We start from the raw sequence: 21,538 nt of genomic DNA, 5'->3' as shown, positions 1-21,538 counted from the left end.
ATAATATTTCTATTAAAAATTGTTAATTTGTCAATTTATACTAAAGAAAATATTAGAATATTGATAATTACATGTACAGGTGATTCTTAATTAGATAATTAACTTTAATTGATAATATTGATGAATATTCTCCACCAGAATTACCGGTACCTAGAATACAATGGTAATTATAATTATATAAAAAGTTTTTAAAAGAAAATATACTTTTTGAAAAGTTAGTGGGTGATGCATCTCAGGTTAATTACTTTTTATACATATTTTAATTATGTAAATTATATAGAGTAGTTTCAAATTATTATTTTTTATTAATTGAATAAAAAAAATATTTATTACTTGCAATAAGTTGCACATGCATACATCTAATTTATTTATTTTTCATTCAACCAATTTATTTAAAACAAGTCTGACAACTTTTACAAGACTTTTTAAGGTAATAAAATTCTCAAATATTCTATTGGGTCCATCATCTTAGAATAAATTTATAATCCAAAACACAATAAGGTTGGATGAATATAATTCCTTCATCTAGCATACCCCACGACAGCAAGGTCTTTTGATTTTTTTCATCACCTCATTGAGTTCTTCTCTTAACATATATTCTTCCTGTTCAATCTACATAGCTACAAAATTCAGGTATCTGCAGTTGCATCAATCACAGCCATATACAATCCTAACCTCTAATGAACATTTCTAGAATAGAATCATTTGTTCCCCTTGGTTGTATTCACAGCCATATAAATGGATCTTTTACACAAAACTTCGCCATGCCATTGCAGTTCAAACTTCATCTCTTACTGCCATGCCCGTCCAATGCAAGGTAACATTTGCTAAGAATGGCCGAGTCCTTACTAAACTCCATCCAAGACGCTATCTACTGCGTCGAAAATTCGAGCAGATAATTTCTTATCAGCAACACTAATTATAGTCCTTGATTCTTGGATTTCTATCACAGCCTCAGTTGGACCGTGTATGCGTATTACACCAACGTTGCTCGACTCGGCATCGGATTGCTGCAGAGATCCCTCAATACCCATTTTTGATAACACATTCAGAAGCTTTTTCAGATCTGGCTGACCCCAGTGTATTAGTGGCCTCTGATCTGTGGCTACGTGCGCATTTTCAGCTAACAACTTGAATTTCCCACAGTTTAATGAGAGCTCTCCTTTCAACCTTGCGATGTCTATATTTCCTTGCTGCAACTTCCGCCAACAGAAACTCATAGCCAAGTCCGGGGCAATCTCTAATTCTAAACTGTCTTTCAAGTTTGGTACACGTAAGGTTTCGCCTTCAGAGTACGAAAAGACGGTGAATGATTCTGTATTTGTATTGATCAGCCGGCTCAAATTCTCAGGAAGCTGCATCAAGTAAAACACAGGGGGACGCAAATGTAGGTCCAGAAAATATATAAACTCAAAAAGAATAATGGGAGATAATGAGTAAATGACAATACTACCATAACAACTTTTGGCTGCAAGACCTTCAGCAACGGTCGTACCTTGTCCAACCTTCAAATAGGATATACAAGCACACAAAATAAGCAAACTAACCAATATAACTCAAGAATTCCACAAGTTCAAAACCTTGAAGAAAAACCAAGAGAAGATATTAGTTTTGGTCTCACTTCATGCCAAGTCCTATTAGAAGGTCTCAACCCTACTGGAATCCAACAAACAATTGTTTGAGAGCTCCAAGTCTTTTTAGTCTATTTTACACAAGTGAACTTTAATCTTATCTTCAGGCAGAAATATTGATTTTAGAAGATGGTATCAGATTTCTTTTACTGAGGAGACACGGGGGGAGGGGGAAAGTTCGAAGTGGGAGACCAAGCATATTGAAGCAGAAACAGCAATCCCATCTGTATGTGCACAAGAATAATGGATAGGAGAGAAAACGAGGAGAAACATGAACCATACTTTATACCAGATAGGAATGCACATTGAAGGACCTTCATACTCATTGGCCTAAACGGTAAGAGAGCAAGCTCAGCATCAAGTCCCTTCTGCATATTATATGTTCCTATTAACATCAAAGCCACTGAAGATATGTACTCTTGGAAAGTAAAAAGAAATATTAAGTGACTATAAGCACCTCTAGAACAAGTAACGAGCTGGGATCCCCACACCAACGTCGAAGCAAATGGACCACCGGACCAAGTCGTAAGCTCCAGTGAGGACAAAATACAACACATGGTTCTTGCCAGTTTATTCTACACACAGAGTCAAATTCTCAAAGTTGATCATGGTTCAAAACCAAAATATTTCGTACAAGTTCGTGTCTAAGTTGTTAACAATTATTTAATAAACATAACTTTTTTGTACAAGGTTTACAAATAGTTATTCACTCCACAGAATAAACCAGTTCATATCCGACCACCTTGGATCTCTAATTCTGAAAACTGGTAGGATAAGAAAAGACTTCATAGATAGTTCAACATTCCCAAGTATTCATCTTAAATACTTCGGTTCTTAAAAATCTAAACGAACATTCAAAAAATTGAAAAGTTGAAAGAACATGTCATTAGCACCAAATTTATAGATTGCTGTGCTTGTGTATGTAGGTGAGAAGAAAGCTTAGACTAAATCATACAATAAGTTGGGTGAATGAACTGCAGGAAAGACGTGAAGTCTTTTCTCTTTAAGGAGATCGACAAATGCAAACATTGGCTCTCCAGAAAATAACTGCAACACCAACCAATTGTGTGAGAGCAATATTATATCGATCAAGTTCAACTAAACGCTTTATATCGATCTAATTCGACTAAACGCTCCAAGTAGATTGAAACCACTAAACAAACAAATTCAAACCTTTTGTTGTCTTTGCTTGGATAACCATTCTGGTATAACATTGGCAAATGCCAACAACTCCTCAGCTACAGAAGAAATCAAATATATAGGAACCTACACAATTTAATTGCATATTGGGTATAAAGAAAGCAACCAACAAATATATAAACTAAGCTTCATACTCTGATGATATATGCCCCCATTGTCCTCTAAGTTCTCACATGTCAATTACTCAAAGTTTGCCCAATCAGCTAGCATAGGATATCAGCTATTGATGGGTTTCTAAAAGAATAACAAGATAGGTGGGACTACTTAATTTCTTCAGAAAGAGTTTACTAACCTTCAGATTTGAATAATCTAGTGAAGCTGATATCTGCTCTAGAAGTTGCAGGGTTACACCAAGTCGATTGATAGGAATAAGGACTGAACCTCCAGATTCAACAGACTGGACAGCACATGAACAGATAAAAGACAGTCTTTCTGATTCCCCCACGCTCTCAGCAGGATCACTCAATAAATTTGCCAGAGTTTCCTCATTACTACTAATAAGTACAACACAAAAATATATCCTCAGGGAAATTTTTGATGAAATTATTCAAAAAAGTGGGGAAAAAAATATTGATGTCTAGGAAGACTAGATTTGTAGTGCAAGATACAATTTCAAAGTTGGAGCATAAGATACCTGAGCGCCGTTAAGTTGTCTGTAAGTGGGCCACTTGTATCGTTCAATATGTCATTCATAGATTCCACAGATGAGAAATCAGAATAAATAATTGTCTCCTCCTGAAGGGCAAGGTAATCAAAATTCATTGCATTGGAGGAAGAAAAGATGGAACTTGAAATATATGCAATGTTTCTCTTTGGGCCATTAATGGTCCAGTTACAAGCGCCAATTTCAAGACCAGAGCTGAGTGCCTTTATAACTAGTGCACCGTTATAGCACGCTTCTTCCCCATATCTAACAGTTTCAACCTTCTTCATGCAATCCTTAACGTCAGCTGCACTGAGAAAAAGTTCATTTATTACATACAAGCACTTTTATGAACAATGAGTGAGAGCACAAATGCATTGATACTAGCTGTTTTGAAACATTGCAACTTCCTTACTTCAGTGTCTTTGGTAATTAACTTCTGAAATACGTTGAAAAGCAACATACATATGATCAAAACCCAAGTTGAGAGAGAGGAGAAAACACAAGTTTCATAAGACCAAAACTATAGTTAGGAAAGCAAAAGAAAACAATATCCAAGGCATCTTCATTCCATTACATGCCATTGGTGCTTACACAACTCTGAAACGACTCCCACAAATATTCCCACAGCAGAAGCAACGAGAGGAAAACAATACTCGATTAACAAGAGAGAAACCAAAACCTAATGGTTAGCAAGAGAGAAAGAGAGCAGTAATTTACATCATGTAAAGAGAAACGAACAAAACGTTCAAAAATTTCCAAAAATTAATTCCAATTGAAAGAAATCAGTCAAGCTAAATAACTAATTTACCTGTACATGGGCATCCAACCGCCAAGATCAGTTTCATCCTGCCCAAATGCCACTTCTTTTAGCGCATGATGAAGCAGCTCTAGCTCTTCCTGCCTCATCCACTGCGGGGTGGCATCATCTTCAGATCCATAAAACTGTTTGAATTCCATATGCATTGCAACAAGGTCATCCATCATCATTTTTCCAAGTCTTGCTGTTGCTTCCGTCGCATATATCTACGGCAAGCCAATGAAAAATCAAGTTTTCTCCGTAACTGTGAAACTTATAGTGACCTAATTTACACAGCATCAAGTGCAAATAAAATGCTATCATCTACCTTTGCAGAGAAATCCTTCTCTCGGGTCAAAAAGGGAAGTCCTAACATGCCCATTGGACTAGAAATCAAAACAATATCAGTGAAAGAGGGGTTCCAGAGGCGCAAGTTGTTAATGATTTTGTACCAAGGCTCTGCTTTTATCAAAGAACCCACATCAAGTGGGTTTTCAATTTTTTCCTCAGATACATTTTCGAAATTGAAAGAACCATTGCCCGGATGAGTTGATAATTCTTCGTCTGAAATAACATAAAAATCAAGAGGAACAGGGGAGAAGATAGGGAGAGCTGAAAAGTCCATAGGGCAGTCAAATTGGATTCGAAACCCACACACCTCGAGCATATGACATGGTGGGAAATAGAAACATCCACCTCTGCTTAAACAAGTCTGAAACGGAAAAATAATACAAATAAAAAAACTAAACGAAGTTTGTTTACTTTCCATGAATTCACATGTATGAAAGCTCTGAACTAATATCGCAGATAGTGAGAAGCAACTTACAAATTCCATGACAATGAAGAGAAGTCAAACTGTCGTCGATGCACTCACAGTTCAGTCGCTAGGCAGTTCACCGTCGTCACCTCTCGGAGGAGTCGCTTCTCGCTTGATGAAGGGTTTTAGTTTTGAGAAGAATATTTGGGAGAAATTATTTAAATGTCGTCCTATTTTTACAATTTCCCGCTCTTTCTCCCTTTTTCTTCCTATTTCTACCAAAAAAACAATCTTTCTGTCTTCTCGGAGCCGTGGTCGGGTAATGGAAGCTCGTAGCAGAAGTCGAACAGTGGCTGTAGCAGCTGCAGGAGGAGTATCTTTGAGAGAAGAAATTGAGATGAAGCTTCTACTTCTCGATCAGTCCTTTCTTTCTTGTAAGGTCAGAATCCGAACGGTGAATACCAGATCGGTAGAAGAAGGGACTGCACAAGTCATAACGGCCCAACTACATCTTCCGGACTCAGCGTTATGTTCGGCCCAACAGGCTGCTACATTTGGAACTGAGCCCAAGTCATATGGCCCATTAATATTGACATCAATGGCCCATTAATATTGACGTCAACGGCCCATTAATATTGAGCCCAAGTCATTCGGCCCAACTGGATTTTCTGGACTCAGCGCCATGTCCGGCCCAATGATCTGCTACTTTCGGAACTGAGCCCAATTTTACGGCCCAATAAGCTGCTACATTTGGAACTTAGCCCATGTCATATGGCCCATTAATATTGACGTCAATGGACCATTAATATTGACGTAAACGGCCCATTAATATTGACGTCAACTGCACATTAATATTGACGTCAACGGCCCATTAACATTGACGTCTTCGGCCCATTCCATTATATTAACGTCAACGGCCCATCCCAATTGTTTTGTTCTTTTTCAATAATATTGTTTCTCAGTAATTTGATCATTTCTTTGTCCTGCGTAAACTCAGTATCCTCCAGTGAGGCTGACTTTGATTTTGTGTGTATCATGGTTAAGTGGGCTCGCTGCAGCCTACAAATTGAAATCGCATGGCTTCAATGTTACGGTGCTTGAAGCGGATGGAAGAGCTGGAGGAAAGCTAAGAAGCGTCTCATACAATGGGCTTATCTGGGATGAAGGAGCCAATACAATGGCAAGCTTCCTTGACAATAATTTGACTAGCATTTTTCTTCACTAGGGCTTATCTTCTCAAAATTTTCTGCACTTGAATTAGCTGAACTATTTTCTTGAGTCTATGTAGACTGAAAGTGAACCAGAGGTCCAGTGCTTATTTGATGATCTTGGACTTCGAGAGAGACAACAATTTGTAATAGTTACTTCTTTCTTTATTTATGATAGAATTTAGTTTTCCATCTTGTACATGCATGGAAATCATTGACTGGAATTTATCTAATTAAATTTATTGTTTTCCCTCGTCCAGCCAATTTCTCAAAGCAAACGATACATAGTGAGGAATGGTCTGCCAATTTCTCCTAGCTGCTACTGTTTGGGATGAGGCCTTTAAGGTTGCTGTTAGTAAGTTTGCATCAAAGCATCAAAAGAAGATTTTTGAGGTTGCTCCTAGTAAGAATAATAAAGCATCCTCAGCATCAAAAGAAGATTTTTGAGGTTGCTCCTAGTAAGAATAATAAAGCATCCTCAGCATCAGGTGAGGCCAAGCATCAAAATAATGCCCAAGTTTGAAGATGTATAATATCCTGTGATTTAGAAGAACTAGTTTGATGGATAGCTTATGCATATCAATGGCATTCTCTGACTGAAGGTGCTTTTTAGGAAGCATTGCAATGTGATGGTTTGAGGACGACCCGTCATGTCCACGACTCGAATTTCTTCGATCCATGGAATCAAGAAGTGGGTCCCTTCTCGAACAGGCTCCTCCTCAAGTGATTTGCCGAATTTTCTATACAAATTATACCTGTTTCGCCAGGACGCAAAATCTTCCCCTCTTCAATTCCCCGATCAAAATCTTTCCATTTAATTCCACCTCCTTCCCTCCATCTCTGTGATGTGTTATGATGTTTTTACTTCTTCTTTTACAGCCCTGCATTGGCAAAAAGTTACGGCACACTTGAGAAATTTGATAGTGTAAGAATTATTTCACTATGTTATCACTTCAGATGGTCTAGTTACATTACATGGTATGTGCATGCAGTGAAGAGCCCTTGGTTTGTTAGATATGGGCTTGTCCATCTATTGCCTAAATGCTTCTATTTTTTTTCTTATATGAGTTATGGATTGTGTGCTACACCAGGACAACAATCTTGGACTCGTGAAGCAGGCTGCAACATTCAGAGATTGACGCTTACGTACTTGACCCTCTCACTTCAAGATATAGCCAATACTGTTAAGCTCAACCGTCCTAAAGGAGCTGAAATGCATGTGCTACAAATGGTAACTTCAGAATCGCAGGATTAATCTATAAATCAGCATCCATCTCTAGTAATATCAGTTTTTGGTACAATTTTAGATCCAGGAGGGTGACATTTTTTGCAACGGTTAATCAGATGGATGGAATGGTCAGATTTCTAGAGGATATGGAGTGGTCATATTTCTAGAGGATATGGAGTGGTCAGATTTCTAGAGGATATGGAGTGGTCAGATTTCTAGAGGATATGGAGTGGTCAGATTTCTAGAGGATATGGAGTGGTCAGATTTGTAGAGGATTCCGAACAGTACAAATCCTGCAAGATGATTCAGAATATTGACTCGTCTATTCAGAGGTATGATGCTTGGAATTGATGAGAAAACAAAAGTTTAGTAAATATATTGAATGATATCATGGTGGAATTTTCTTTTCATAAATAAATAAAAAAAAATCAATCATATTTTGTAGAGCAGCTTTATGGCAACATAAGCAGCGCTGGCTGAATTGCCATATACTAGAGTGTAGTATTTAGCTTCCTCAAACTCAGCAGCTAAAGGGCTATTCCTAGTGAAAATAATAATATCAAATGTTGAAAGTACGTAGAGTTTACATCTACCAACGTTAAAGAAAACATTAAAATAACATAGATGATCATGAATGTGCGTATTAACTATACTCAACAAACCTCCAAATGAGCAGCAGCCTTGTCCTTATCAGTGAAAACTCCAGTGGATTCAACCACATACTCAGCTCCAGCCTCTCCCCATGGGATCTTCTCCGGGTTCCTAATGAATGAGTAAGCCAAATGCTTAATTGTCAGATTGTTAAAGTAAAGAAAAGAGATCATGAAAATACCTAGTACCGAAAACGGCGACTGCTTTTTCTCCAAAGAGAAGAGTCTTGCCGTCCTTAACCTTAATATCGTGGTGCTTCCACTGGCCGTGTACACCATCGTACTTGAACATGTAGGTCTGCAATTGTGCATTGATATAAATGACAGGGAGCCAAGTAAAGATCCAACGCAAACAGACGAGAACAGAAATATCTGAATCAAAGCTTCAGTCGTTCTTAGACAAGTATTAAAATTCGTAGGATGAGGTTTGGATTTAACTATATAAGAACTATATACTCGGGTGTAACAAAAATGGCTGGCTATAGAAGACCAGGTAAATCTAGGAAAAAATCTAGAAGTAAATCCGTAAGTAGGATCCAACGACAGAAGTGGAGTATCCAATTACTTGGTTGGTTGGGTAAGTAGGATCCAACGACGGAAGGGTGGATCCACACTTAACGTGGCCACTTGAAACAGTAAAACACACTACTTTTTTTTTACAAAAAAGATACCTGGTTGTGCGTCTGCTGCTTAAGCACGCAAGCGACAGTAGTTTCAAGAACATGCCCTTCAAGTACCAGAAAAAGATGAAGTGCGTGTGGTTACCATAGTTCCGTAGTTCAATATTTATAACTTCATAGGTTGGATTGGTCATTGGAGGACAAATATATAGTAATTTTATTTTTCTCTGTGCAGAATACGAAAATTACAATACAGCATTCCAGTCCAGAAGATTTATTTTCATAGCAACTTGGGGAAGTTGATGTTATAAGTCATACAACTACTAAAAGCAATGATCAAAAAATTACTTGACAGATAATGGATGCTGGATGCTGATTCTTCCAACAGTTTGAGAGTCCCTCCAAGCACAACCATTATAACAGATTATACTACAAAATTAGTTTTTGAACTTTCACATCATTTAAAATTTAAAGATCTAAGAAAAGGGTAAAATCACTCACTATGTAACAAGGATGCACTTTCATTTTTTCAACTCTTGTTGTTCAGCACACGGCTGATGAGTAGAAGACTCCAGATAAGAAATGACAAGATCAGCAGCTTTGCATCCGGAGGCTATAGATTTTCCAACAGACAAACCATCCCTGTGGTTACCTACAAGGTACGTGATTCATAAGGTTGAAAATCTACAACTCACAAGAAACTAAAAGTATGCAAGATTTAGAAATGAAATAGTTCATATTACTCGGGGATAGGAAAATTGAATGTAACCTTAACTTACAAGCTTATCAGAGAAACCTAGCTAAATTTTTTTAACTAGTAATTATTTAAAATAATATGAAAAAGGATATTCTAAAATTTGAGTCTTCAGATAATAATAAAAACTTCATATTAGTATTATTCCACCTCATATCAACAGTACCATGCCTTGTGTTAGACATTGCTAATCAAATCAAACTAATAATCAAATCCACATAAGAGCTGCAGGTGTCTGATAGATCCTTGGTTGGAGAAGATGTAAAAGAACCTTTGCACCATTGTTAGCAAGGACTGCCTCTCTCGTTGCTCCAATAGTGCAGCAATAACAACGCAGCCTGCTCCTGCACCTAACGATATTCATCCCAATGCGTTTCGCTTTTATCTCCTTGACCAGTCATGCAAGCAGCTCCTCGATATGGGACAATGACTACAAGTGGTCTATTGGTGATTGATGGTGGACAGATCAACACATTCAAAGCTGGCTGAATGATCTGCAAAGATTATTAGGTATCAAGCTAAAACCATTGGATGACCCAAACTCATACTTTCTCCATCCAAAATGACAACTACAAAATCCCCATTGCCGTGACGTTTAGAGTCACTTTAAAATATCTCAGGGTATATATCATTTGCTCAAACAAATTGAAATCCAGAGGTAGTCAGTAAGGGACAAAAAAGAAACCAATAACTTGAATTACAGAAGCAGTAAACTACAAGGGACTATCAAACTACAAGGGACTATCATCCAGATACTGAAAAAATTGAATTTCGTTCTTGCCTTTTCACCCATTCAACAATAAAACAGAATTTTCCAACCCGAATCCAACCCCATCCCAACCACATATACACAGAAAAGGCATGCAAAATAGAAATTTGAGGTTTTCAGCAGCACCAATATCAACTCTCTCACTGCACCTCAATCCAAGTTCTTTGCCAACTTTGCATCTGTTTCAGGCGACGCCACAAACCTGAGCAGAAACTCATAGACAACTTTACATTTTTCAGGCGCTAAAAGAATCTGCTCCTGGTTGCAAGAAGAGATAAATCTTGAAATAGTCGAAACAATTGAGCTGGATTGATCTTGTGAAATTGATACAGATGAGCATGCCTCACTGCCAATATATTTAAAGAAAACAGCATGAATCAATCTCCTTTGTATACATTTGGCCTCCAATCACACACTAAAATAGTTTGACGTCGTAGTATACAAGACGGGTGTTGTCCCTTCGTAGACTCCTCAATAAAGAACACCAATCTTGGACTCCGTCCCTTGGAACTTTAACCAAAAGCTCTCACTGATAGGAGTGAATCCTCAAGAAATGTAACATAAAGAAGGCGGGCTCTAATTAACCTTACCACCAAAACACCTAGATAGAATAATGCAGAGAAGAAAAACTTACAGAAAGAATAGATATCCTAAAGAATGTTTGGAAGCATCAAGTTGAGCCAATGCGAAAGGTAAACGTGAAGTAGTTCTTCTGATTGCTTGAGAAGAGTGTGGAGGCGGTTGTATCTATAAATGGTTAAGAGAATAGAGAAACCCATTGCCCGTTGAACTCTATAACCCTCATTGCCAGCACCGAAGGCTATGATAGTTGAGTGCCCCAGTACGGACTGCTACTCCAGCTGCACGGACGGCTATGATGTTGAATGCCCCAGCACGGACTGCTACTCCAGCTGCTCGGACGGCTATGATGTTGAGTGCCTCAGCACGACTGCTACTTCAACTATGATGTTGAGTGCCCTACCACGGACGGGTACTCAAGAGAGTGTTTGGCTCTAGCACGGACCGCTACTACAGCTGTGATGCAAGAGAGTGTTTGGAGGAGTAGAAGAATGGTTGTAGTTGGGAGGCAATTAATCTACAAAAACTCTGGTTGTAGTTAGGAGGCAATTAATCTAAAAAACTCTGGTTGTAGTTGGGAGGCAATTAATATAAAAAACTCAGAGATGTCACTGCCACTCTCTTCTTCTACCCAAACACTCCCTTGACAATTGACAATGTCGGGTGGGCGTTGGTTCTCCGTAGTCAGGACACTCAACGTCATAGCTGGAGTAGCCGACCTTACGGGGATCAAATTACATGCTGCTTTCCGGCGAGGCCGGGATAATCTTTAGAAAGTTTGGCAGATCTAGTAAAGAGGATGTAATCTATTACGTTTAAAAAGGTTCATGTCATAATCTCTCGATCAACGAACGGCCACTAAATTATCAAACAACTTCTCATCAATTTCACATTACATCTTCGAAACCCTCTCATGGGAGTGGTATAATTTTAAAAAAAATTCTATATGGTTGAATTCAAATTTAGTACTCAGTTTTCGAACATGATGGAAGAATATCATGTTTACGAGCAACAAAATCAATTGCATGATACTTCTGCCTATGCTGTTCAAGACAAAAAGGCCGACAACACTGTAGGCATCTTGATTGATTGGGTTTATGAAACGGATGAAAAATTAGAGTGTATTACATATGTACCCAAATATAGTGATTTTTTTTTTTGTATAACCCTGATAGGTTGATTGGGTATAATTTTGTTTGTAAACCCATTTTTTCTTGCATTTGTCATCAACCGATTTTTTACTAGTGTCTGTATCAGTTTGTTTGTAAACCCATTTTTTTCCTGTAGCTTGGGTCTATGAAACCCATTTTTACACTGGGCTGTAATTAAAGGATGTAGTTTTAAATCTGTCGTTTGTTGACGCCAACCAATGTTATAATTGTTCCATATAGATGAAATTTTATGTTTGAATGACTATCTGAACTCCCATCCCACAGACTCTGGGTAAAATCCAGAGATACAAACATAAAATCTGAAGTCCCAGTCATTGAAACATAAAATTTCATTATATGGAACAAGAGTTCTGTTGACGCGTAACCAACCATAACTTTAAAACTATCCCCTTAAAATACATCCGGTAGAAAAATGGGTTTCAGACCCAAGCTAACAGGAAAAACTGGTTGTACAAAAAAAACTGATACCAAGCCAACAGTAAAAAAAAAAGTTGAGATAACAAAAACGGGTTTACAAAAAACTGATACACAGTCAATTAGTGGGTTGATAAAAAAAAAAAATCACACCTAAAACTACATATCAGTACACATGAAGTAAACCCTAACCTTTTCATGGGTTTCATACACCCAAGCAACCAAGCCCACAGTGTTGTTTCATCGGCCTTTTTGGCTTTCCAGCTGAGGCAGACGTCGGCAGAGGTCTCATGCAATTGATTTTGTTGCTCGTAAACATGATATTCTTCTATCATGTTTGAAAACGGAGTACTAAATTTGAATTTAACAACAGATAAATTTTCTAAAATTATACCACTTCCTTTTGTCGTTTATGAGGGAGTTTCGAAGATGTGATGTGAAACCAATGATAAGTTGTTTGATAATTGACTGGGCGTTCGTTGATCTGGAGATTATGGCATGAACCTTCTCAAAGGTAATAGATTACATCATCTGACTCTTTAGGCCATCCGCCGAACTTTCTAAAGATTATCTCGGCCTCGCCAGGACGCAGCGTGTTATTTGATCTCCGTAAAGATGGCTACTCCAACTATGATGTTGAGTGCTCTAGCTTACGGAGAACCAACGCTCACTCGACATCGTCAATTGGCAAGAGAGTGTTTGGAGTAGAAGAAGGGCAGTGAGATTTCTGAGTAAAAGGATGGCTGTGGTAGTTTTAAGGGAGTGTTTGGAGTAGAAGTGTAACGACCCGATTTTCAAGGGACTCGAGCAACGGACAGTTACTCAGTTACGTGGAAAAAAAATATATATATAATAAAATACTTAGAATTTAAAACATTTAAACACATGCATGCAATTTGAAATATAATTAAAATATAGTAATGAAAATTTTACTTTTATAGAGAGATGAGAAGAGATCACTCAAATACATTACTACGATATCAAACGATTTAAAATACATGAAATGCAGGATTTAAAGGTAAAGCACAAAGAGAACTACAAACTCAAATATGATGGAATTCTCTATAGCCAACAGCCCACGTGGGCCTCCGTCTCGATTGCTACGTCAAACTCCACCGGAAGAGAAAGTTGAAGTAGCAAGAATGAGTATATAAAATATACTCAGTAAGCAGCTTGCTGGTAGTTCTTATTTCGTTGTCAAGTCTTATTGATCTTGTTCATCGTTCACTATCTTATTCTCTTTTGGGAATTTGTTCCCCTCGTATAGGCTCTTCCTAGGCCATACCCTAAATTTTCTCATTCTACTCTCTCTTGATTCTTGGTCCTGGACCTCCAGCCCTTGGAATATTCTTAAGTTCTCTAGATCTATAGGCTAATTGTCTCTACTGGTCTCTCTTCTTCATCATCAAATCTCAAAGTCCTCGAGGCGCAACCTCGGTACTCAAGGTTCATGCATTTTTGGAATCGACCAACTCTCAAGTGTACTGTAGACCCCTGTCAGTCGTGACAGATTCACTTAAAAGAAATTAATGGGCAATCTTCTATAAGTCCCTACAAAGTACCATCAACAATAAAATGGCCAATTCTATAGTTACACGGACCCCTAGAGGTTAGTTGGCGAACCCCTGACAATCGAGTCAGGTTTACGGTTCGGGGTTAGTTGGCGAACCCCTAATCGTCCCCGATAACCGCTAATACTGTAACATATGTGACGGAGGCATAACATAATAATCTAATCATGGAAAACTAGTCATGATCTCAGTTCACAAGGTAATGCATACGCGTTTGAGTAATGTTTAAGCAAACATACAATATCTCATTCAATATGTGTCATCTCAACTCATCCTATGCTCAAACTCCTAAAACATACTTTTTTATATCATAAATTTCATGCATACCATGAGCATAGCTAAAATCCAAGGTTCCGAGGTGACACTTACCTGAACGAGACACTTTTTGTTCGGATTTGAGTCTCTAGAGTGTTCCAAAATTTGCCAAAATTCCTAGTGCAAAATGAAAATACCATGAAATGGTGCCAAGATCGGAGTTAAATTAAATCAAAAGGGCCAAACCGACCCAATTAAGTCGGGTCGGGCGGGCTGCTCCCCGGTTCGCGCACCCGTGGTGGGCAAGGCGGGACGCACGCAGGCCCGCGCTGGGCCATGCGTAGCGAAGGCCCGCGCAAGACGCGGAACCCTCGTTTTCCCCCGACGCCCCTTTCTCTTTCACTCACCCCATGCTCGCCGTCGCCTCGCCCTCTGATTCGTTTCCGACGCCCACAATCCTCCTCAAATCTCGTGGATCGTCCTCCCGAAAACACATAGCAACTGAAATCGGGTCAATCCCATGAAGGTTAGGAGATGAATCTAACGGTAGAAGCTCTCAAAAACCCATGAACGTACCTTGGCGTTCTCCCTTCGTTCGACTTCCCTCTTCGGTTTGTATCCATCCGAAGTCGACCGCCGAACACCCGTGGATCTAGAGGTCAAGTTTCTCCGGCGAGCGTGGGTTTCAGCCTCCTACCTCCGGTGCCTTCTCCTTTCGACAAGTTTTAGTCCTTCCTTCCTCAAACACCCACTCTCACCCCTTTTATTCCCACGGGTCTCAGATGAGGGATGGGACGTTGGGAGTGTGACTGCGCCTGTCAATTCCTTCTTTTCTTTTCTTTTCTTTTTTTTTTTCTTTTTCTTTTCTTCTTTATTTTACTTTTTTTTATTTTATTTAGTGATACCTCCTTTGGACTGCTGGGTATTAGTATTACAACTGCCAACTGCTGGGTATTACAAAAAGAATGGCAGTGGGATTTCTGAGTATCCCGACCGCTACTCCTCTAGAAATGCATACTTGGCAAGTCGGCATCCTTTAGAAATGCATTAAAATATTGATGTAGACTACGCTTTTATTGTTAACATGGGTATATGTACACGTATAGTAAAGCACTATGTTTCCATCCTAACAGATAAATATTTAAAAACACACAAGTTTAGTGAGACAAAACACACAGCACACATGACATGTGGATACCAAAAGTGCTCCAAAGAATTGTTACCTATGCGTCCTGCATTACTATGCTCTTAGTTAAACATGGATGTAGCCTCTCATAATGCAGAATTAAGTCCTTGAAAGGCCTAGAAGATCTGGTCTAATGCCTTCTGTATTTCTATCTCTACTCTCTGCAACAAGAGTAGTGGAGATTTGGGACCATGCGTTCTGCATTTCTTGCCATTCTTGCATGACTTACACAGGTGGTTTATTGGTGATTGATGGTGGAGGACAAACAAGATTGATCAACACATTCAAAGCTGCCTGAATGATCTGCAAAGATTTTTAGCCAATGGATGGTCCAAACTCATACTTTCTGCATCCAAAATGACAAGCTACAAAATCTCCATTGCCGTGCCGTTAGAGTCACTTCAAAATATCTCAGTATATGTCATTTGCTCAAACAAATTGAAATCCAGAGGTAACCAGAAAGGGACAGAAGAAAAGAAACCAATAACTTGAATTACAGAAGCAGTAAACTACAAGGGACCATCATCCAGATACTGATGAGCACAATTATGAAAAAAATTGAATTTCGTTCTTGCTTTTCACCCATTCAACAATAAAACAGAAATTTTCCAACCCGAATCCAACCCCCCCTCCCAATCACATATACACAGAAAATGTATGCAAAATAGAAATCTCAGCTATGAGCACCAATATCAATTTCTCTCACTGCACCTCAATCCAATTTGTTCATAATGGGACGACCAATTTAACTGCGGCTGCTTCTTTCATCACATGGTGAGAGGTGAGTGATTAGATAAACTTTTATGCCCACATACCAATTGGAAAACCAAATCTGCTGAACACCCCCATTTGAAGTTCTGTTGTTAGCTAGCTAGCCAGATGGTGCTCGTAAGGCTACTTTGGGAGAGACGAGAACTGCTTCATTACTTGCAGATTTCACAGCAGCTATCTCCTCTAAGCGTTTCCACTTAGCCTCGCGCTTAGATTTCGTATCCTTCTCGTGTGTCTCTTCTTCTTGAAATTTGAGCAAACATTCCTCAAACAGCTCAGGGTCAGCATCCAAGAAGATCTTTCGGACGTTTTGTGTCAAGTTTTGTACGGCCTGGTTCCAATGGTTTCTTGAATTTCTCTCCAGCGCAGGAAATATAATCGGCAAAATGACTTTGAGGTTCTGTTTGATTAGGTTCTCGATGTGACTATTGTTCCATAAAAACAGAGTCCTTTCAGCCACCTGAAAATGAACAAGATAAACATGGTACCGCGTGAGACAAGGAATCTAGAAGATTCATTTCTTTCTACTTGAATAAATAAACAAATAATCCTCCAAAATAATTCCAACAACAGCTATATTTAAATAGAACTTGTGAGACCACAGGTTATCAAAATATTTGTCAGTAACATCCCCTGTTTCAGAAAGTGCACCTATGCAACCACAAGGGGAAGTGAGCTAGTTCGATGCACCCTAAGCACCTTTCTGCCTAAGCTTCAGCCATTTAGGACGTAAAAGAACCACGGGAGAGAACTGTTAGGATGACTGTAGTAAAGACAGTCACTCTCTGACTAATATTAAAGCCTTAAAACTTTCAAGCTTTTTAGACCCTAAATTCTTAGTAAAAAATCATTTTAGCAAATTTTTTGTTTACCAAAATGATGAGTAGATGTCATTGTAGATAAATATCTCAACCGTGTTTAGAGACTAAAATAGAACATTTTAAAGTTTAGGGACATGTTTAAAGTTTAAATGCCAAAACAACAAGCATGAAAGTTCAAAGACAAAAATAGGATTTGAACTTCCATTCATGAATGCTCCAAAACTTAATATTATTCTTCCTTTCACATATTCCTAGCACCTTGCACTTAAGCTCCAAAGAGATAATGTTCCCAGCCCGTCTCATGCTTTAAAGAGATTGCCAGAATGAAAGAAAATAAACAACAGTGCTAACGGATAAAGATGAGGGCTAGGACCCACCGTTTTCATGAGTTAATATTAAATATGAAAAAACTAAGTCATATATAAATTCAAAACTCTAATCTTCTTCTCTCTCTCATTCCAACCTTTTCTTTTTCAACTTCGATCCACAACATTTTTTTTTTCCATCTCTTCTTTTTCTCCTCTCTTCCCACTATAGTTTGAGCAAACTCAAAATGTTGTAGAAAAACATTGTATAATCTAAATTGGGATTAAAAACTACCATTTTTGGGATGAATGATCAAATAAGCTATCCACTACCACGTATGTCTCAAAAGGTTATTAAAAAAAAACTTTATTAATTTGTTCCATTGAGCTCAAAGTTATACTTAAACTTCCTTCATTTCGAATTTCAGGGCATTAAAAAATCCAGATGATTTAAGATTTTGCTCGGAACTTATATTCATGATTGGAAAAAACATGAAAAACATATGAGAACGAGGGGTCATTTAGCTAAAATAAACTTGTATCGAGGGAGATATGACCATTAATGATCTTAGTGTGCACTCAACAATCGATCCTAAATCGTACAATACAATCTAGGATTGACCCGAGACCGTATTGTACAATTGAAAGCAGATTAAGATCATATTTTGGTCCTAATTTCCAATGAAACGAAACACTTTTTTGTCTTCTACCAAGCACTTGCCCGCTGCTCCTGCCAAGCCTATTTTAGATAAATGACCACTCGTATTCATACATTTTTTTCTTGTTCCTTCCAACCAAGCATATAAACTAAGAAAATTTTAAAGAATCTCGGCTTTTAATGCCTTTAAAAGCCAAAATGATCTAAGTATAAGTCATAACTTCGAGCTTAGTTGATTTTTTCGAGTAACTTTTTGATATATATATATATATATATATACACGCTAGAAGGCAACTTATTAGAGCATTCATCCTAGAAATGATCGTTTTGAACCTCAAACTGGATTACATAATATTTTTCTTCACCATTTTGAGTTGTGGTACCCAAGTCACATTGGAGTAGGGTGGGAGAGGGAGAAGACAAAGGTGAGGAAAAAAAAGAGAGAAGAAGAAGAACAGTGCCGTGGATTAAAGTTCAAAAGAAAAGGTTGGAATGAGAGAAGAGAGGGAGGAGAAGGCATAAAAGAAGATAGAGATGATAGAGGAGGATGAAATTTTCTGGGCAAATGATGTTTTATGTAACCTGAGGGTAAAAGGATAATTCACCTGTCAAAAAGGTTAGAAAAATCATCTAGAAAAATTTTGGATTCTAGATTAGTTTCAGCAATTTCCCTTCCTTAATATCATCTCACAGATCAATTAACCAACCTAAGAACCTACTCACAGGTCATACTTAAATCCCAGATAGATATTGGTTAAAAACTAAAAGCATGCAAAGAAATCTTTAGTGCACTACCTACGTTGTGTGGCAAAAAATGGTAAGCATCAAATTTTGAGTATTTAATACCTATTCTACTTCCCAGGGTAGGGACATGTTGGTAAAAATCATCATGAAGCTAAAAAGGAGTAGAAGCTAGTAAATTGAGCAAAAACGAAAAATAACTCCACATAGTCTACCTGAAAATGTGAACTGCTCAAGCAACGTCCAATCTGGCGAAACAAGGGTACCATGCAACGCTGGAACTCAGCGGGCTGAGTTGCTTCTAACACTTCTTCAAGTTCACCTAAGAACATCACCTCCTTCGAACTATTTGTAATTGGCCAATATTTCAGTAAGCCCCTTATGATAGTATCAGCTAGCTTGCAATCTTTCTCCACAAATTGTGTTATACAGTAAGATAACTGCTGGTGATACATGGGTATGCATTTAGGTTTGTGAAGAGGGATAAGTGCTCGAACCAGAAAGAGTTTATGCTCTTCCTTTAGAGGAAGAGCAAATCCATTGATTATACTTCCCAAAATCTCTAAAAGCTCTGCAATCCCATTATGCTTCTCAGTTTCAAAAATAAACCGATAGAAAATGTTATTGATTGATTTCCTGATGAATGGTCTATGTACCATAAATTTCCCATATATGCGGTGCAGAACTGTTTTCAAGTAATCCCTCTCTCTAGGATCCTCAGAATCAAAAAGATCCAACATCCTGAGAACAAAAGAGTGATCGATGTACCTCTTTGCCAACTTTGCATCTGTTTCAGGTGATGCCACAAACCTGAGCAGAAACTCATAGACAACTTGTAAGTGTGGCCATGCAGGGTCCATTGAGGGCTCCTCTTCTTCAAGATCAAAGGCTTCTAAACCTTTGCTATCTCGTGATGGAATGGTAGGTGTTCTAAATAAATTTGAGGACACCATCTTTACAATTTCTTGTATAACATTTTCTGATAGCTTTCCGTTTGCAGATGCCACATAATCAACAAGCTCTATCAGTGTTTGTCGTTTGATATCCTTTTCTTTGAGGTTTTTTGATGGGTCGGTGAAGTCGAACACCACACAACACATGTTCAGCTTTTTAATGAACAAACTTTGCTTCTCAGAATTTGGAACATCCTTGAAACCCGGCAGTGCCTCATAAGAAGCTTGTGAGTTACCATTTGATTTTGCATTGAGCCCTTGAGATGACTTACTCCCATGATTTAGTCCAGCATTCAAAGCAGAATTGGGGCCAGAAAAAGATCCAGTTCCAGTGTTGGCATGGTGGTTAGCTACTACATCATTGCTCCTTGAACTTGTAGAGGCATGCGAAGAAGAGACGGTTGTCCCTGCTCCTTCACGATGCTCGGTTGACTTGGAAGGTTTTCGAGGAAGCCTATTAAGTATTTGTTTAATCATGACTTCAATGGAAAAACAAAAGATTTTCCTTGTTCACTTCAAAACACTCACTAATTCTCTAGTTGCTAAAGCAGATGCAGATTCTTTTACATGGATCAATGAACAACCTACAAAAAAAAACAAGAAATTCCGGAATGTAGTCAACCAAATTCCATCTTGAAAAAGAAAAGAGAGAAAATTGAGCATAAAATTTAAAATCATTTCAATGACAATACCAGTAACGTATAGCCTTACAGGAAATGGTGCAATCAAGTGGGGGAAAACCTCCTGATTGAGAAACTAAATATGTTTAGCACTTCAAATTTTCGTTTCCTTATTTATTGAGTTCAAGAAGAAGGGGGGGAAAAGGCCTACTCTACCATGAAGAAAATAACACCAGGTTTTCTCCTCTGGGGTTATACCAACAAGCCCAGATGGGCAGATGCAGAGGAAAATGACATTAAATGAAACATTTTAAGATCGTTTAAAGCAGAATCATAAGAGCAAGCTGAAGAAACATTGACTTCCATCTTGAACCACAAAAAGAAGAAAAGGGCAGTAGCTAATCACCTCGCTATATTCGTCTCTCTCCTCCGCCTCTATTCTCCTTCACTTTATTAAGGTCGAGAAGATAAGCAAGTGGATCAAGATAGAACAAGATCTGGGCATGATCTATTGACCCACACCAATCTCCAGCAAAAGCAGCCTGCAAAATTCCCAAAAAGCAAGGGGATGACAAAACTGAGCCACATTCAAATTAGATTCAAAATCAAAAATAGGAAGAAAGGGTGCGGTGCGAGAAGAGGGGAAAAAGTAAGTTACATGTGAGGAAGTAAAATTAAAGAGGAGAGGGAAATTGGAATTACATATGTATAGAAGACATGGATGTGGATTTAGGGTGTCAAAGAAAGACCAGGTGCGCCTGTTATTACAAGAAATGAACAGAGAGAGAGAGAGAGAGAGAGAGAGAGAGAGAGAGAGAGAGAGGCGAAGAAAGAGAGAGGAGAAGGATAAAGAAGAGGGCGAGAAGGAGATTGGAACCCAACCCAGTGAGTAGCAAAAAAGGTTAGGTTAGGGAACAGCAATCCATAGCTGCTGTTCTCATCGTTGTTCCAATGCTTTGTTTAGCAAAACAACAGTTTTTTTTTATAATTACCTTTTCCATTTTCTTCCTCCCTTTCCCTTCCTACTATCTTTGGAATTTCATCCTCTTTTTTTTTTTTTTCTTTTTTTCACTCAAAAACATTCCCTTTTTATTTCCTTTTCAGATTTATTTATTTCATTGGCTTAAACTCTTGAAGAATTTCTCTCTAAATTATTGTTCTAAAAAATATTTGAGTCTCAAAAGACAGCTATATATTTAAATAAATAAATTATATATTTCTTAAAAAACTTTG

The 21,538-nt window shown here is 38.2% G+C and overlaps 3 protein-coding genes and 1 long non-coding RNA gene across 17 annotated transcripts; 1 reads left to right on the top strand and 3 right to left on the bottom strand.

The window, feature by feature from the left end:
- Positions 1-404: 404 nt before the first annotated feature.
- LOC111808983 (integrator complex subunit) lies at positions 405-5,473 on the bottom strand. 5 transcript variants are annotated; one of them, XM_023695259.2, is made up of 11 exons: positions 5,100-5,473; positions 4,602-4,985; positions 4,286-4,500; positions 3,466-3,786; positions 3,124-3,322; positions 2,805-2,897; positions 2,587-2,678; positions 2,089-2,206; positions 1,914-1,999; positions 1,454-1,505; positions 405-1,355 (listed from the first exon to the last, which is right to left on the bottom strand). In XM_023695259.2, the coding sequence occupies exons 1-11, from the start codon at positions 5,106-5,108 to the stop codon at positions 849-851; spliced, it is 2,076 nt and encodes a 691-aa protein (XP_023551027.2). In that variant the 5' UTR covers positions 5,109-5,473; the 3' UTR covers positions 405-848. The 5 variants fall into 5 exon arrangements, with proteins under 5 accessions (XP_023551027.2, XP_023551026.2, XP_086973169.1 ...); XM_023695258.2 differs by having other exon boundaries at positions 3,124-3,325; positions 5,100-5,472; XM_087117043.1 differs by lacking the exon at positions 2,587-2,678 and having other exon boundaries at positions 1,914-2,016; positions 3,124-3,325.
- A 480-nt stretch (positions 5,474-5,953) lies between these two features.
- Positions 5,954-6,725, top strand: LOC111809329 (uncharacterized). The gene is made up of 3 exons (XR_015411467.1): positions 5,954-6,210; positions 6,319-6,384; positions 6,499-6,725. It is a non-coding gene; the product is annotated as an uncharacterized LOC111809329 (long non-coding RNA).
- LOC111808990 (glyceraldehyde-3-phosphate dehydrogenase, cytosolic) lies at positions 6,382-15,101 on the bottom strand. Of its 8 annotated transcripts, XR_015411466.1 has the most exons (11): positions 14,827-15,098; positions 14,658-14,751; positions 14,365-14,427; positions 9,770-9,984; positions 9,238-9,388; positions 9,085-9,135; positions 8,299-8,414; positions 8,129-8,228; positions 7,743-7,759; positions 7,214-7,664; positions 6,382-7,119 (listed from the first exon to the last, which is right to left on the bottom strand). XR_015411466.1 is itself a non-coding variant. In XM_023695278.2 (10 exons), the coding sequence occupies exons 5-10, from the start codon at positions 9,259-9,261 to the stop codon at positions 6,591-6,593; spliced, it is 465 nt and encodes a 154-aa protein (XP_023551046.2). In that variant the 5' UTR covers positions 9,262-9,388; positions 9,641-9,984; positions 14,365-14,427; positions 14,658-14,751; positions 14,827-15,101; the 3' UTR covers positions 6,382-6,590. The 8 variants fall into 8 exon arrangements, 6 of the variants coding, with proteins under 6 accessions (XP_023551046.2, XP_086972862.1, XP_086972864.1 ...); XR_015411465.1 differs by having other exon boundaries at positions 7,214-7,759; XM_023695278.2 differs by lacking the exons at positions 7,214-7,664; positions 7,743-7,759 and having other exon boundaries at positions 6,382-6,638; positions 6,994-7,119; positions 9,641-9,984; positions 14,827-15,101.
- Positions 15,102-15,904: 803 nt separating this feature from the next.
- LOC111808985 (serine/threonine protein phosphatase 2A 57 kDa regulatory subunit B' theta isoform) lies at positions 15,905-21,302 on the bottom strand. 3 transcript variants are annotated; one of them, XM_023695265.2, is made up of 5 exons: positions 21,008-21,302; positions 20,712-20,847; positions 20,397-20,429; positions 18,948-20,269; positions 15,905-16,667 (listed from the first exon to the last, which is right to left on the bottom strand). In XM_023695265.2, the coding sequence occupies exons 4-5, from the start codon at positions 20,160-20,162 to the stop codon at positions 16,308-16,310; spliced, it is 1,575 nt and encodes a 524-aa protein (XP_023551033.1). In that variant the 5' UTR covers positions 20,163-20,269; positions 20,397-20,429; positions 20,712-20,847; positions 21,008-21,302; the 3' UTR covers positions 15,905-16,307. The 3 variants fall into 3 exon arrangements, with proteins under 3 accessions (XP_023551033.1, XP_023551031.1, XP_023551030.1); XM_023695263.2 differs by lacking the exon at positions 20,397-20,429 and having other exon boundaries at positions 20,712-20,882; positions 21,008-21,301; XM_023695262.2 differs by lacking the exon at positions 20,397-20,429 and having other exon boundaries at positions 21,008-21,301.
- Positions 21,303-21,538: the final 236 nt, after the last annotated feature.

The sequence above is a fragment of the Cucurbita pepo genome, chromosome 13, assembly GCF_057944985.1.
Source record: "Cucurbita pepo subsp. pepo isolate OVF chromosome 13, ASM5794498v1, whole genome shotgun sequence".
Taxonomy (NCBI): Eukaryota; Viridiplantae; Streptophyta; class Magnoliopsida; order Cucurbitales; family Cucurbitaceae; genus Cucurbita; species Cucurbita pepo.
Note: the sequence above shows the minus strand (reverse complement) of the source record. Positions and strands in the feature narration are given on the sequence as shown.

Bases quoted from the DNA above. Each gene is read 5' to 3' on its own strand.
- LOC111808983 (XM_023695258.2), bottom strand. The intron at 2,898-3,123 runs GTTAGTAAACTC...TAAATTGTGTAG, and splicing joins TAGATTATTCAAATCTGAAG to GTTCCTATATATTTGATTTC. The intron at 2,000-2,088 runs GTGCTTATAGTC...TATAATATGCAG, and splicing joins GCTCGTTACTTGTTCTAGAG to AAGGGACTTGATGCTGAGCT.
- LOC111808990 (XM_023695278.2), bottom strand. From the start codon at position 9,261: ATGAAAGTGCATCCTTGTTACATA. The intron at 8,415-9,084 runs GTAATTTTTTGA...GCACAATTGCAG, and splicing joins CAGCATCCATTATCTGTCAA to ACCTACATGTTCAAGTACGA. The intron at 6,639-6,993 runs GTATAATTTGTA...TATTCTTACTAG, and splicing joins TTTGCGTCCTGGCGAAACAG to GAGCAACCTCAAAAATCTTC.
- LOC111808985 (XM_023695265.2), bottom strand. From the start codon at position 20,162: ATGATTAAACAAATACTTAATAGGCTTCCTCGAAAACCTTCCAAGTCA. The intron at 16,668-18,947 runs GTAGACTATGTG...GTTCATTTTCAG, and splicing joins TGAGCAGTTCACATTTTCAG to GTGGCTGAAAGGACTCTGTT.